Source organism: Temnothorax nylanderi, unplaced genomic scaffold (genome assembly GCF_030848795.1).
Source record: "Temnothorax nylanderi isolate EJ_2023f unplaced genomic scaffold, tnyl_v1.0 TNYL_tig0001_pilon, whole genome shotgun sequence".
NCBI classification, from domain to species: Eukaryota; Metazoa; Arthropoda; class Insecta; order Hymenoptera; family Formicidae; genus Temnothorax; species Temnothorax nylanderi.
The window spans coordinates 1,799,380-1,815,048 of NW_027249063.1; the positions used below are offsets into that span (position 1 = coordinate 1,799,380).

Consider the following 15,669-nt stretch of genomic DNA (forward strand, 5'->3'; position numbering starts at 1 on the left):
GTTATCGAGCTTATAAAAACAATTCACTTACGTAATCGGCGTACATATCGTCTTGATGAGTTTTACGATGTTGACCGTGACTGTGAATCTGTGTGCCCAGCATCACGTTTGCGTAAAGAGCGTCGCTATCTTTTACTTTGTAATGCTCCGCAGAGCCTTTCGGCTCCTCTTTTCGATATTGCTCGCTGGCGACTGTGTACGGCAAGTCCTTGGGCACAACTTCGTCCCAGTATTGATCTTTCAAGAGTTCCGGATGTTCCTCGTGCATCTCATCGACGATCATGTAACCTGCCTGTTACACGATAACGCGCGATGATATGATAAGAAAAAAATACATTAACATAGGATTAAAGAAAAGATTTGAGGTATATAGCAAAAAACATATCTCCATGCGCAAATATTTTGCTCAAATATCCACTTTTCTTTGTGTAAAAAAAAAGATTTAAAAATAACAACGTTTTGTGGATCTTTTAAAACTATCATTTTTTTATAATCATCTTTCTTATTCTCCACGTACCTTGATATGTCTGTCTATCAACCAATTCAGCTCGATGTCGTCGTCATCCTCGCCGAACGGATTAATCAGCACCTCGGCGACTTTTAGCCATCCGATGTAAAAACAAAACTGCAAGAATATACGTCAGTTTTATAAAAAGTCTTAAACATTATGCAGGAAAACTCCTACGCGGCATTCCGCAGTCAGCCTTTAGAGATAGTATCGTTCATCTTAATCACCTGCAGCGCTGTGAAAAACGGGAAATACATGTCCGGATCCTCATACTTTCCGGTGCCATTGGAACGTTCGACGAATTGTCGGCCGAGTAAGGCCGAGAAAAAGTAGGCGTATAGCGATAGTGTTACCACCTGAAAATATATCGAGAGCTTCGTGACAAAGTTCTTATTATACTATCGTGATAAAAAAAAAAAAAAACGTGGCGCGAGTATAAATTTTTAGGAAGAAACTCGCATTCTCGCATTCGTCACGATACGAAAGATTAGCGTGCAGTATAATTTATTTCGTTTAAAGAGCGGTTGCTTTAGACGTGAAGCAAAGTCGTGGTAGCGAATTACACCGGAAGTCTCGAACTTTGTTAGACTTCGTCTTGTCGCTTCTTTTTCTGTATCGTGTAAGTACAAGCAAACAGGTTTTAATGAATGAATATCAAGGTCGTCTCGCGAGCGCCGCCTTTCTCACTGAAGGTTATCAGGAAACGGTAGTTTATGCAAAAATATAGCTACTCTTGTGCATATAAGAGACAATAGATAGTGTCTTGCATGTGGACTTTGAACATTTCGGAACTTCGGATTGAAGAGATTTCTCTTGGATGTAACGCGAAATCATTCGCGAAGGCGTGACGTATTTCAGAATAATTACTGTTCAACTCTCTTGTCGACCTTGACCATGCAACATGTATCGTATTTATTCTTCGTGTTTCAGGCACGTTTTATTATCCGCGCTGCATCCATCGGTTAAAGCTATAAGCTGCCAAAGGAATATATATTCCTTTTAATTAAACTTACTGTAATATATATACTGCGGTACATAATATATGTTTATAATAACTATGTTCCCTTATAAGCACAAGTACTAATAGCTTGTATTAAAATAATATGCTATAATTACATATTCCTTCAAAGTCAGATTTTAACCGCATCAAACAAGTTATTTTAAAAAATGCATCCTTTAGTGATAAAACTTTTCTTTATAATTTATATTATTTATATTCAAATACTAAAAAAAATGTAGTATAAAGCAATAATAAATATTATTTATCGTATATTATATATGGAAAATGCGGATATACTCTACGTCAGATTTGGGTTAAACATTTTCATCATGATACACACATGATATATCGTTGCGAGGTAGCGTTACAAGGATAGGCAAAAACGTTTGTAGTGTAAATGCAGGCGAATGTAATAACAGCGAGTATCCAAAACGGGTATTAATCTTCGACGGATGTATCATTACGCGGTGAATACTCTGCGGTCGTTACGCGTAATCTTCTTGCGATTTCACGGAGTATGTCGAATCGCACTATCGTCTTGAAAGAGATTTATACGTGATTTATACGTAAAAAAATACTATACATATAATTCATCGTTGCTTTGCTGGCTTTTCCCAAATTAATAACAAGCTTGGATGTTCTTAAACATTAAACGTTGATTGTCATTTTTTAATAAATCAAATATATTTTTATTTATTTCATTACATATAGTACAGTTTAAATATATATACCTATTTAATTATTTAAATATATACCAATTATATGTGATTAAATATGTATTTAGATTTTTACTATATATTTAATGAGCACAATTACCAATAATGATAAAACAAATGAATAAAAAAAGAGTTTAGGAATTCGCGAGAGTAATGCGAAATACGTTCTATAACACAAAGATTTGAGCGGAGCTTCTCTCATCGCATCACGTTCGCCCAGATTTGCGAAATGACGCAGTCTTTAATTTCTTGAAAACAGTTTTAACAGCAGATAATTAAGGAAGCTGGTTGATGAGCAATTACAATTGCACAACGCATACATCTTCACTAATTGCAAATACGAAATACATCTCTTTCGGGAAGAGGTTTCACTTTACTGTCTCATGTACTTAAATGCATTAAATCCTAAATAGGAAAGAAGGTTTACAAGGTGTACACAATAAAAAAAAGGTTATTAATTGCTGTGCAGTTAACGTCAATGGTTTGGCGTGCACTGTTATCAATAAGTGGGTTAGAAAAATTCGAAACAGTCATGTGAGTAAAACAATTATTGCTAAACAACTCATGTTTTGTACGATAAACAATTTTAGCGATAAAACTTCTGTATTATTAATCATTATTTATGCATATAATTAATATTATACCGAATAAAAGATACTTAATATGCATTGCTTTAAGAGGCAAATTGCATCAAATAACGTTGGAAATATTTATAGTCAATATTTAGCAGCAGACAGCGACAGACTTTTCTATTTATCTATTGTCTCATTGTCAGTTTGATATCACATATTGCAAGTAAAGTGTAAATAATGTATTGGATACAGTTGCCGAAGAATTACATAATAATGCGTCATACTCCTGGCGCTTTAAAGCACGATGATGACACGATCAGTAAAGAACGATGAAGACATTCACGTAACATATTCGACATCTGCCAATGACGAGCGATACTATCGACATGTAATTTTTCCACGGCGCCAACGTGAAAAGGAATAAATAAAAAAACGTACAAAGTAACATTGTCTCTCTTTTCTTTTGCATGTGAAAAAAGAATGAATAAAATAAATTGTTAGAATTTCGTTATTCTTGTAATTATCCGGATTTACACGCCGATGGATTTATACGTTTATGAATTGTTGCAAACTTTAAAGAAACTGACGACGCATTAGATCAGAACGCTTTTCGATTTCACGTGAGAGTACTCACCTGAGTGTAGACTAGAGGAACACAGACAGTATCGTAACCAATCAATGCACCGAGCCTCTTCCGGATGTCGCTGAGCTCGACAAGGAGGACTTGCACTACTTGATCGCTTGTAATCAGGGCTTCTTTTCTCGCCCTGTTAATGATATTGGTCGCCCAAACCAACGGCATCCAATACTTAGACATGGCCGCCTTCTTGTTCATCATCTCAAAGATTTTCTTCTCCGATTCCATCATCAGACCTAAAGAAAATCGACGAGATTAAGCACGAGTTGTTTCGTTGCTTGCCCGACTTAAGCGAAAAACATTTCCGGATGTCCCAACTGTGTAATTACACAGAACTTTCCCCGCGTGAGACGCTTGAAAAATTTCCTCGACGAGATACGGGTGCTTGTATATATATTGTGAATCGCGATCGATATCACAGGGCAGTAAGTCAGCCAACCTGCGCCTCGCAATGCTCCGCGATCTTGCGTTAATTAACAAATCCATCAGCACGGTTCGTTAATCGGCAACGAATTTATCAAGCAATCAGCATCTTTCGCCGACTTTCGCGTGCGCAAGTTCTATATAGAATAGTCATATATTCGTTTGAGCTAGGTTGTAGGCTTGTGGGTGGCGTACGTGAAACTGTGTAAACTACTAATGCAAAACATGTCCATTGTCTGCGTAATAGTTTCCTCGAAATCAAAGTGAAATCGTTAGTCGCGCAAAAGTTCTACGCTTTGTTTCCTGATTAACGATAATATTATACACAGACAGTATTAAAGTTTTGCTAAACGTTGCCATATTTTATGCAAATACACTTTCTTAGTGTCAAATATTATATCTCATTTTAGCAAATTGTATATTACTTTCATATAAATCAGTTTTATTTTATACATTTTGATTAATTTCTATTACTCTAATTTCATATAAATTTAAGCATCAAAAACAACGTGGTTACATATAACCGTATATTTATTAGACATAAATTTATGTTATGAATGAACCTATAATAATGTGTGAGAAAAAGCGTATTTCTACGCCATGAAAGAAGACGCTCAATATCTCTCTTCAGTAAAAGGCATTGTTATAAGCGATTAATAAGAATTGCACAAAAAAGATCAAATGTTTGTTATCTGACAGAATAACAATTGCGTAAGCGTTCATAACTGGTGACATGAGTCTGTCGTAAACATTGGACGATGCGATAGCACGATGAAGGCGGGAGAGATTGGAAAGACGAGCATTTTGTTAAGTAATAAATCACCTTAACCGATATTAGATAGGTAAGAAACCAATAACGTAACGACTTTCATGTGCAGATTTGCGTTTGAAAGAAAATCGAGAGATCGTGATGTGCGGAAATTATCTAAACCGAGATTGTACGATATTATATGGCATGTCCAATTTCTTCCGCGCCAAATCTTAACGAGGAATCTTTTAAAAATTGCCAGGTGACATCTTCCTAGTGAAAGTCAGTGGAACAGATTATTTATATGCCTGTTTGTAATTATTTAAGCATTAATACATCGGATGTGCATATATATAACTTGAAATAATTAATATATTTGAAAATAGTAATAAAATATTCGGTTCTTGCATTTACTACTTTTAATATTGATGAACTAATACTTTCATAATTGAATTTATTTGTATATTTTTTAAAGATTTATTTTTTTTGTTGCTAAAATCCATGTAACTCAGAATTAAGAAAGCGTATCCATCTCACGCAATAATAAAAACTTTCTTATTGCAATGATCTAAGTCTCCTGTCATTGCACATCCCATAAATACAGTGAATCTACGATCAAACAGGTAGATTGGTCTTCTGTCCGGGAGCGAGACTATATAGTCGAGACAAAAACTATCTTAAAAGTCACGGTGACCGCAAAGAGCAACTACTGGCTCGATTGGTGCCCGATCGAGTAACGGGAACATCGTAATTTTTCTCGGAGGTATCTTTTTATTGTTAGAGCAGAAAGGGTCGCGTTCGCACGAGCGTACATCCGTAACTAAGCTGGGGCGATGGGCCGAAAAAAATGAGGCAGCCTTGCTACGGGCAGCTATCGAAATAACTCGCGGCGTCACTCCGACAAGTCGTTGATCGAAGAAACGGTCTGCGAGATGAAAGACACTACGGTGGAAACGGGTAGATTACTAATGACGGCGCACGCACGCTCTTTTATTCAGCGGGCGTAGTTGAATCAGGTACACACCTTAATAGCAAAAACTGACATAGAGGCAACCGGGGCATTCAATTTAGCGCGCTTTACGTGATTTATACGCCTTAAACACGCGGCATTAAAATCTTTTTTATTTACGGTAGATTTTATCCTTCCATTCATCTCTTCTGCGAGAGATGTGCGCTTATATGCGTAGCACGTATGTATGCTCGTACATGCTTAGCATGCATGTTTCAGCATCGTTTCTTTGACATACCGTTTTAAGGATCGCACGTTATCCCGTTCTTTTTTTTTTCTTATTGTTAGACATGTATTTGTATATAGTGTATTTTTTTATGTACCGTTTTGAGGAACCACGTGTTATCCTATTTTCTTTCGTATACCTGATTCACGAATCTACAGAAGCAATATAATTCTAACTTCTGTAAAATAGACGTAAGTAACTCTCGCTTTCCATATATAAATATAATTATAATTCATATAAACATAATATTTGGGACAATTAATGCAACAAATGCAAAATGGAAGCAATTAAATGTTCTATTGTAACCGGATTTTCAATCAAACACATATGTCTTGTGCACTTTTAACGAATATTAGTAAACATCGCAGAATGTTTGAACTGAAATCATTTTTGAGTGATCGATCACATTGATTTGCGATCAGTACGCCCCATTCATCACGCGACCTTGATATCGATGTCACACAGTGCACATGATATCGTGCACAATGAGCTTGAGAATTCGCAGGCTGCGACTGAAAGTAACGGCCGATAATTCATCGAGTGACTCATTCGCGTGCTGCGATACATTACTGGCAGTGAAGACCAAATATGTCGAAACGAATATTATCAGTATTTAAGTATTTAACATAACATTTAAAACAAGATTAAATAATTAAAATAATTTAGCAAATTGCAACACATTGTTTGCAATAATTTAAAAAAATCCTATATATATTTACACTTTCATATGTTACACTTTGGTTTACAATTTCCGAAAAATGCGCGGCGCCATGCGCCTAAAAAAATTTCGAAAGCGCCCATAAAGGTGATTTATATTCACTTTCACGGGTTTTAACAGATCGCACAAATTTATGAGATAACATCCGCTCAATTCGCGCGTTGGTGTAAAATTTACCGCTCGAAGCGGAACGCGCCGCGTATCTGATGACATAGAACCGCTACTACTGTCTCTAGGAGAAAAGATAAGAATTACTTAATGCCGTTAGTATCTGTTAATAGAAGCAAATCAGCGCTCATTAGGAAAGCGCCTGACCATATGTAGTTCTCCGACCCCGTAGTTGTTTACATTAAACTGTAGCTCGTAAATCATAATCATCGTATCGGTGAACATCGGTAGAGCGTTTATGGTATAAAACTCAATGCGCGTGTAATGAGTTTGAATCCGATCATTAAATCTGGATTAGTAGCTAGCTTTCTTCGCATCATTTACGCTTTGACCGATATAAATAGACAGATGATGTTGTTGTAGAACATAAAATTAAAGTACTCCGATGCCTCAATGCGCAAAAAAAATATTAAGATACTCTTGAATTCTAAATATAGATATAGATATCTATATAATTTTTTAAGACATAGGAAAAATAGAAATAGAGAGTAAGGGGAAAATAAGAATGGAAAAGTAATAATTCTTATTTAAATATCTAAAAATGTGTAATAGATTTAATGATTGAATAAATTTATAGATATAAATAATATAAATATACTACATTATCTTTCTCAAACGATTCACAAAATATCTCTTTTATTTAAAAAATAGTTTCTATCGACTTAGGAACATATAGTCAACAAGGAATGCTGACGCAAAAATTACAACATAGATCCGCGCCTTCAGAACGAGACGAAAGATTTATTTTTCAAAAGCGATTATACGGCGGTGCAGATAAAATTCCAGAAAATTGTACCCAAGCGCAGTCAAGTTTTGCAAGTCTCATCAAATAAAACGACTTTGGCGATGAAGAAGTGGTTCCCTTCATTCCTGGCAGGATGTTTACCTCTCGGGACCATTGGCTACAGACGTGGATGAGCGAGATGAAGTACGAGCACCCAGGGAGAAGGATACACGGTAGGGGTCAACAAACGCGGGGATCCTTGCTCCGCTGGCAAGGTCGCGATAGAAATAAAAAATAAACCGAGTTCTCTCGGTTCTACCCGTTCTTCATATCCTTGCCGACGACGCTGAAAAGCAGCATCCTTCGGAGAAAACTAGTCTGCTGTCCGGTCCGTAACTCTTTAAGCATAGTCTACAACGCGGGAGCCGGTGAATGCGGATGTATCGCGTAAAAGTGTCGTGGGACGTCGACATTGGGACATTCGAATTGATATAGTAATATCCGGCTGTTGTCCCGGGCTTTCTTTTGCAGGCTAACTAAAGGCAATGATAAAAAATCTGCGCTTTTCAGAATGAATCATTCCTGCTATATTATTAATACTGAATTGAAGAAGAATTGTCACGCGTGCTCTATAAAATAATATTTTAATACATATTATTTATAATGCACTACCTAAAGAGAACAATTGTTTTAAATAATTGTGTGTCTGTAAAAAAGATATCAAAAGAAAGAATATATGATCAAAATATATGATCAAAACAATAATTATTAATTGAGAAGAAAATGTTTCCATGTCTTTTTAGTTATAATTAAGTTTCATTCTATTCAGATCTTATTAGGTATTCTTAGGTATATATCAGATCTTATCTTAGGTATATACCAAAGAATAAATTTGCTCAGATCTACAATTTTTATTATAAGAAACAATAAAATAAGGGAAAAAGGGTTTGACCGATAATGATAACAATTTTTCCAGGAGATACAATTAGTTTCTTGAAATCTCTTGCGCGTAATAATAAACCTCTTGCACGTGAATAATAGTACTTTCTGTTACACCGACGATACCGTGCATGCATATGTGGAAGGTGGTAGCCGAGCTCAAGTCGCAGACTTGGCGCCAGTGAAAATGCACTGATTAGGAAATATTCTCGCGTAATTAGAGGCGAGCAACTTCGGAGCCACTCGGCGCGTGCGTTGCGACGGATGCGCGCTGGATGTCAATAGACCGCGTCTGCCAAAGAGAAAATCGATCATGTCCGTGCTCCGAGTCGAGACGCGCGTGCATTATGCGTTCACGTGCGTCGTCGATCCCCGCAAATCGCACAACACATGACGCGGCCATTAACGGATTTCACTATCATCCGAGCGACAAAGCGCTTCCGTTGCCAAGCGTGAATCTCCTATGCTCGCAGGAGAAATTTATGGGATTTCCATGGCCAAGCCGATCGTAAAACTCGATCATTACTCACACTTTCTGAGATAGAATAATTTATTCATTTCTGAGACAGAGTAATTGATTCATGATGTGAATCGTTAGGTAAAAACACACAGTGGTATACATCAATGATAAACAGATGCTTGGAAAAAGGTATTTGAAAGGCTATCTCGCTTATAATTATATATTTTCATATGGCATGAAAGTTTACGTAGATTTTATAACTATTAAAAAAGAAGTTGCATTATAACAAAGAAGTTGAATTCAATATTTCAATGACTGATTCAATATTAGAGCAATTTTATAGAAGATTAAGCACAAACAATTTAAATAAATTTTTGCATAAAATTTGTTTTCTCGTAAAAGATTATTTAATAGTAATTATCTCTGACAGGTAACGCATGTAAATGTTCCAATCTCACTTTCAGAATAGAAAGACTCTATTTAAATCAGTTTAAATTCTATAGATCCGTGACCAAGGTGACTCGCATTCCTAATTATTCTGTACCGTGGAAAACGGAGCTTCTGTGCAAAGCACGTTAATCAAATGTGATGTACCGATGCCTATGAATTAGGAATGCGAATGAACACTGATTCGCATCCTTAATTATTTAGCTAGATGCAACGACACTGCGTAGAAACTGAAATTAACTGTAAAGCGTATGCACAAGGATTAATTTTAAACTCGGTAAAACGTGGATGTCTATCGAACAAAGGATATACACCGAACAACCATTTGACGGTTATAAATGAAAAAAAAATAGAAGAAACATTTTTGTTAATTAGAAATGCATCGCTTATAAATCACGGAGCAGATTCATAAATACACGACATATACATGCGCGCGTGCACATGAACACTCATAAAGACGTCAAATGATTAAGAAATCTTATATTCCGGGAGTCCAGCGCGCGTTTCTCCTCGTTCTCTCGTTTCCTTCATTTAGGCGAACATGGTCAAGGTCCGACCTTCCCCAAGGCCGATATCTACGTAACGTTATGTTCAGATAAAGTTCACGGTTTTTCCGCTCTTTTGAGGCTAGTGACACGTTCACGTGACCCAGACGCGCTCTATAACTGTTCCTCGAGGGACTCGAGAATGTTGGAGAGTTCCACGAATAAATCGCGAAGGAATCCGTTATCTGCGACACGTTAATTGCAAGAATTCGATTGTTTCCTTTTTGAAAGCCCAATTGCCGTTGACGATATCCGCTAGTGAGAAAACACACCTATTGTGTCACGCGCATAATCGCGCATAAAAGTCTTATCGCGGGATTAATTAATACCATAGATTTCCCCCGTCTCTCGCCTTGACTACTGTGAAATTCCTTTGAAACCCACGACTACTGGACAATCTAATCTTATCTACCGATCCGATGGAGCGCGTGCTCTCGAAGCTGCTATATCCGGGCGTAATTATTTTCTTGCGGATCGTGCCCGCGCCGCCGATCGTTTGGCATAATCGCGGAGAAATTCTACCTGGGACAATAATTTGTGCTAAATATAGGTAGCGCGTGCTGCGCACACATTGGCGTATTACGGTCGTTCAGTGAGTTTATACGAAGGATGGAAAAAGAAAAGAAAGAAGAAGAAAAAACGAAGAAACGGATTCTCAAGTTTCTTGCTCTGCTCTCGCTGATGTGGACTTGAGGATGCCACCGATGATAATGATGATGATGATGATGATGATATGACGACGATGTTGAAGATAATGATGATGATGATGATGATGATGATGATGACGGCTAGCAGTGTGATTCCTGAAGCCTTCACAACTGGCGGAGCTGCCGAAGAAGGCGAAACGGCAGCTCACGTATCACCAGCGTGATACCGAAGAGTCTAGCCGATTACCACCTGCAGTCGCAGCTAGATTATGGCTCTCATTACGCCGGCTATATTTAACATCTAGTCCCGATATAACTGCGAGGAATCTTTCAGATCCCAAGATAACTTCCACAATCGCTCGCCTGAGTATCATCTTCTGACAGAACAACACGACGATCGCGCTGAACGAAGCTAATAAGTTGCTTGCCTCGCATGGATTGATGGACGCCGGGCATATCGTAAAAAAAAAAATGTAATTCTCCCTGAGAGCCATTAATCTGATAGCAAGTGCATTTAGAATACGCAATAAACCGACGGATCATGGTCTTGAAACAGAACGAGATTGAAACGATTAAGTGATATCTGTGGCGGAGCCAGAGGGAAAAGCGTACCGGTGCGTTAACGGTGAAAATCAATGGATGATTGCAAGGAGGTCTGCGGAAAAGAGAGAAGCAAGGGCGCCGTACGAAGACCAAGAAACTCCTCTCGAGGAAATCGCGAAGACGTGACCGATGATTATCGAGCAACGCGCGGCATTAGCGCATCGGATCGGCCGCAATCGCATCGGGTTATTTCTGTATGCACCAGGAGGAAGAAGCGGCACGCAAGAACGAGAACAGGATGAGGAGTATGAGGCAGAGGCATGAAGAAGCCCGCGCCAACGTCTGCCTCGGCTCGGCTCCGGGGAATAGAAGCGGCGAGATGCCGCCGGCGCGGTGCGCTTGCTCCAGCCACGCTGCCACAAAACAAGGAGTTGACGAGAAGGAAAAGGAAAAGGACGAGGAACTGGCGCCGGCGCTCCGCGTTTCTAAGCGGTCTCTCGGCGTGCTCGTTGAAAATTACCCGGACGCACGTGAAAATTGCCTGTCGGCGTGGCGCGCGAGAGGCAGTCGCGGCCGACAGCATATAGACGAGCGCGACCGCCGTCGCGGCGCCTGACGATTTCCAGATCGTAATTCGCCGAGGGAATTGGGTACACGCGGATAATTTCGACTTTCAAGACTCGAGTTTCGAGATTTCTTCTCATCGCGCTGTATAATCTCGCTCGCGATCGCTCGCGCGATCACAGACACGCGACAGGACGACTTTCTGCTCTTTCAGGGATCTTCGGCGCCGATGTTCGTCTCGTTATTGAGTGCATTTGCGAAACGTTCGTTTAAAATATAAATACAAAGATTTTCAATTCGTGAAGCCATTTGTAGCTGTCAAATTTGAAAGTTAAGTCGAGAATAAGACGTTTCTTTCATTCGGAATTATTTGATTTTAATGTTGTTGGAAAAATACGAGATAAAGTTCGTATTGTTGTTACTGGGATATAAGTTCGAGCTTTACGTGACTCCTTGACAAATATATACGTAAATGCTGACACGAGTCATAGCGGCAAATTTATTCCGTGTCTGTCGCAATACTTCATCGATGTCAACGACCACTCGTCGGACACGCGCATGCATGAAATCGTTTCGAATGACGTCCGTTGCAATTTTGTATTTGCACACACGCATATATACCTACACACATGTTTTCTTGAAGAAGATATCTTTTGAGCGCGGTCAATTCTGCGAAATTTATTATCCGTGACTTTGTCATAATGGATATTACATTCGCGTATTATGCAGCATCAAGTATGTCACATTTTAATTAAAGACACTATAAGATGAAAACCAATAGTTAAAGTCTTTTTCGTATTATATGCTTCTACTAAAACCGTTGTCTTCTAATCTTGAATGCGATATCTATTTTTACAATATATGATATACTTCCTATCAAAAACATGATGTTTGTTTGGAGTTTGATACATGTACGTAATTGCATACATAATGTACACATTTGCGTCAGCAATTTCTTGCTCATAACTTTGTCATATATAGATTGTCTTGAAGTTGTATTTCAAAGAGGAAAGATCTATTTCTGAATGATCTTTTAACATGCGTATTATGCATTAAAGATTTTGACCTTCGCTGAGAATACATATTCTAAATAATTTGCGTATTTATTGCAAATTTGAATGTAAGCATAGCTCTATTATGATCTATCATTTCCATTTTCTCTCTCATCAACTCAAATTATCAAATTAATACACATGTTAAATGATCTATTTATATCAAGTTAGTATGAGTAGCTTGTAGAAAATGTCTTCTTTTTGCACTTTATCGAATTTTTGCAACATTTATAATGTGCGAACACCTTTTGCGCATACTTCCTCATTCTTTCCTCAAAGGCGACAACGATTGTAATGTCCTGCTTGCACAACGTGGGAATCGTTACATTTCTAATGCGCATGCCGTAAAAATTATATCAGCATTCCGTTGACATTCCTTCAATTTCATCATTTAGTGATTATCTCATTATATGAAAGACTGTTTTCCAGTAAAATCCAAAAAAGCTGGCATCGCTTTATTTATAGAAATGCAATGCATTTTTCACACATACATTATTAATGAGACTGTCGCGCAGAGAGCATGTCGTCGGGTAGATTTTGTTTCCACGATAGTAAAGATTCCTCCTATTTAGATCCTGTTTGTTCTTCTGAGAGCAAAGCTTCGTCGCGCCGGAACGTTTCTTTCGCCAAGTCATTTCCATGGAAGAGCGGGTTCTTACCGTAGATTCCACCACTTGATCCCCGATCTAAGGATGAATGGTATTCCCATGTTCATGGAGCATTCGCGAGATCCTTGTTGGAGAAATGCGAGCTATTTCTGGAGTAACATCCGCTCTGACAGTCGGATAGTAAGAAACTGAATATAAATGTGCAAGCTTCTTTGTAGACGATATAATTACAGGAAGTAGCAAAGATAACGTAACAATCGAGAAGATAAATCTCATGTCCGGATAATGAAGATTAATAACTTGAAAGAGAATCTCGCTTGAATATAATATTGTATTATTTGTTTTGCCTTATTTGTTTACCAGATTTATTACACTTCTAGCGATAAAGTTAACAATTTTTGTTTATTTTTGTAGAAATTTAATATTTATACTATCAAAGGCGAGTTGCTTATTTAAACAGATTAATTCAACTGATAAATGCGAATTAATAAATAAAAGCAGCCCGTAGTAATGTCGAGTTACTTTTCATTAAAGATATTTCAGATTTTAATGTCTGTCTCATTTATCATATTCATGTCTACGTTATGGATCGGTTGTCAAATCCGATAGTTATCTGTAAATTGACATATCGATAAGACAAAGCTAAACGTGAATTATCGTCCGTTTGCAACGGATAATAGGTGTGCGGTTGTTCAACGTTGCGCCGTTGAGTACCGCTTAATGCGCTAACTGCTGAAACATACGACTTTGTTCCGCCGTCATCCATTATTTCGCGCGACGTCTAACGCGCGACAGAAGTGTCATAGTTGTCGCGCGTTCAATGGTCACGATATCGCTTATACGATTGCTGGCGCAGTCGCATTCGAAGAGCGGCGAAAAAAGTCAGAATTACCAGACTGTCCTTGCACCGTCATGGCAGTCATGGCACACGCGGCGTAGCTACATTATATTATATGTTTATGGATGCGGTGAACGCGGTTTTGTCCGCCGATACGCGCCGACTAATGGAAAGGTGGCGCGTAATGTGATCAGAGTGCCGCACTGAGCTCCAGCACAAAGAGGAAAGTGACTTCTGCTCAATGCAGGTAGGACATTATTTTCATTCGTTGCATTCGTCGATTGAAAGAATGGCTGGACATCTAACGAATTAAAAAAATTTGAACAACAGTACTATTGTCGGTATCGTAATTATTGAAGGTATCTTTGACCGTGCGGTGGGGTTATTATAGCGCTCCAACGATCGTAAGCAGGAAGACATACCAACAATGACATTGATTACACTAACAGTAATATTGCATGAGAGTATTATTAGAATAATTATGGAAAATATTTCAAGATCTTTTAAAATTTATATATATATCTATAAATAAAAAGATCTGTTAGATTGTTAGATGTGTAGATATTTGTACAAACTGAAAATGACCATAGAAAAAATTTTTGGAGATTAACAAATTTTGTGGAGAAAATATCATGTAAAAAGACTTGAATGATTATTGAATGTTTACTGAAGACATGGACAATATTAGCGATCATAAAAAGTAGCACTTGATCGCAACGATCCGTGGAAGTCAAGGTCTAGCTAGCTGAGCATTGCTGGCTAAGCACAATGTCCCTCATCGAGAGAATAATAATTCACGATGATTACACATTAGAAATCTTTCCAATTACAATTAGTTTTGATGAGCTATTTTGAGAATCTGTTATTATAATCCTATTTAGGAAGGACGAATGTTTCGTCGGGACGATTTCGTTGATGAAATGGAATATCGGAATGACAAATATATTAATTTGATCTTGTGTTCTGCCTTCGTAAATTAAGCACGATCACAGCAATAAACGCTTTCAAGAATATTTTTGCGAAATCAAGTTCAATTTCCGCATGCTTCGATTACCAATATCACGTTACGATTAGAAAGTTCAAGATATCGTCTGTATCGCATTTTGCGTGCTAGTATTACCTAAATGTAATTTCGAAAATGTAACTTACTAACCTACATCCACTATATGCTGAAGAGTCGGGAAACGCCTCTTAACGCGGAGCGAAATCCTTTGCAGCGTAATGACGTACGCGAGCACGGCATACCTCACGATGTTGCGTCTCATCAATCGCCCCCGTTCGTCCTGAAACAGACAAACAGTCATACGTGAATTATATTTTATATGTCTTTTTGGTAAATTTAAGATACGCGCGTTAATTTTTTTACTAATTTTAACTGCTAGCTTGCGCAATAGATTTTAACTCGCGCTAATAAATTTAAAAACCATTCGATCTGCTGTTTAAAGTCATCACCTTAATAAAAATCCGAATTTGCAATAAATCAGTATCGGTTGAACGACGCCGACTTCAAAATTCGTTTTAACAAATGCCAGACACGTTTCCACGTCTCGCACATACTTTCCCCTTGTTCTCTTGGC

The 15,669-nt window shown here is 38.0% G+C and overlaps 1 protein-coding gene across 2 annotated transcripts in view; it reads right to left on the reverse strand.

The window, feature by feature from the left end:
* Best2 (bestrophin 2) overlaps positions 1 to 15,669 on the reverse strand; it is a 48,368-nt gene that overhangs the window by 5,253 nt on the left and 27,446 nt on the right. Inside the window, exons 4-8 of one of the 2 annotated variants that reach the window (XM_071706360.1) lie at positions 15,246 to 15,375; positions 3,431 to 3,669; positions 736 to 864; positions 518 to 625; positions 32 to 292 (exon numbers count right to left, since the gene is read on the reverse strand). In XM_071706360.1, the coding sequence (XP_071562461.1) occupies positions 32 to 292; positions 518 to 625; positions 736 to 864; positions 3,431 to 3,669; positions 15,246 to 15,375 (867 nt within the window). Of the gene's footprint in view, positions 1 to 31; positions 293 to 517; positions 626 to 735; positions 865 to 3,430; positions 3,670 to 15,245; positions 15,376 to 15,669 lie in introns of those variants that run through there. The other variant, XM_071706432.1, reaches the window with a different exon arrangement.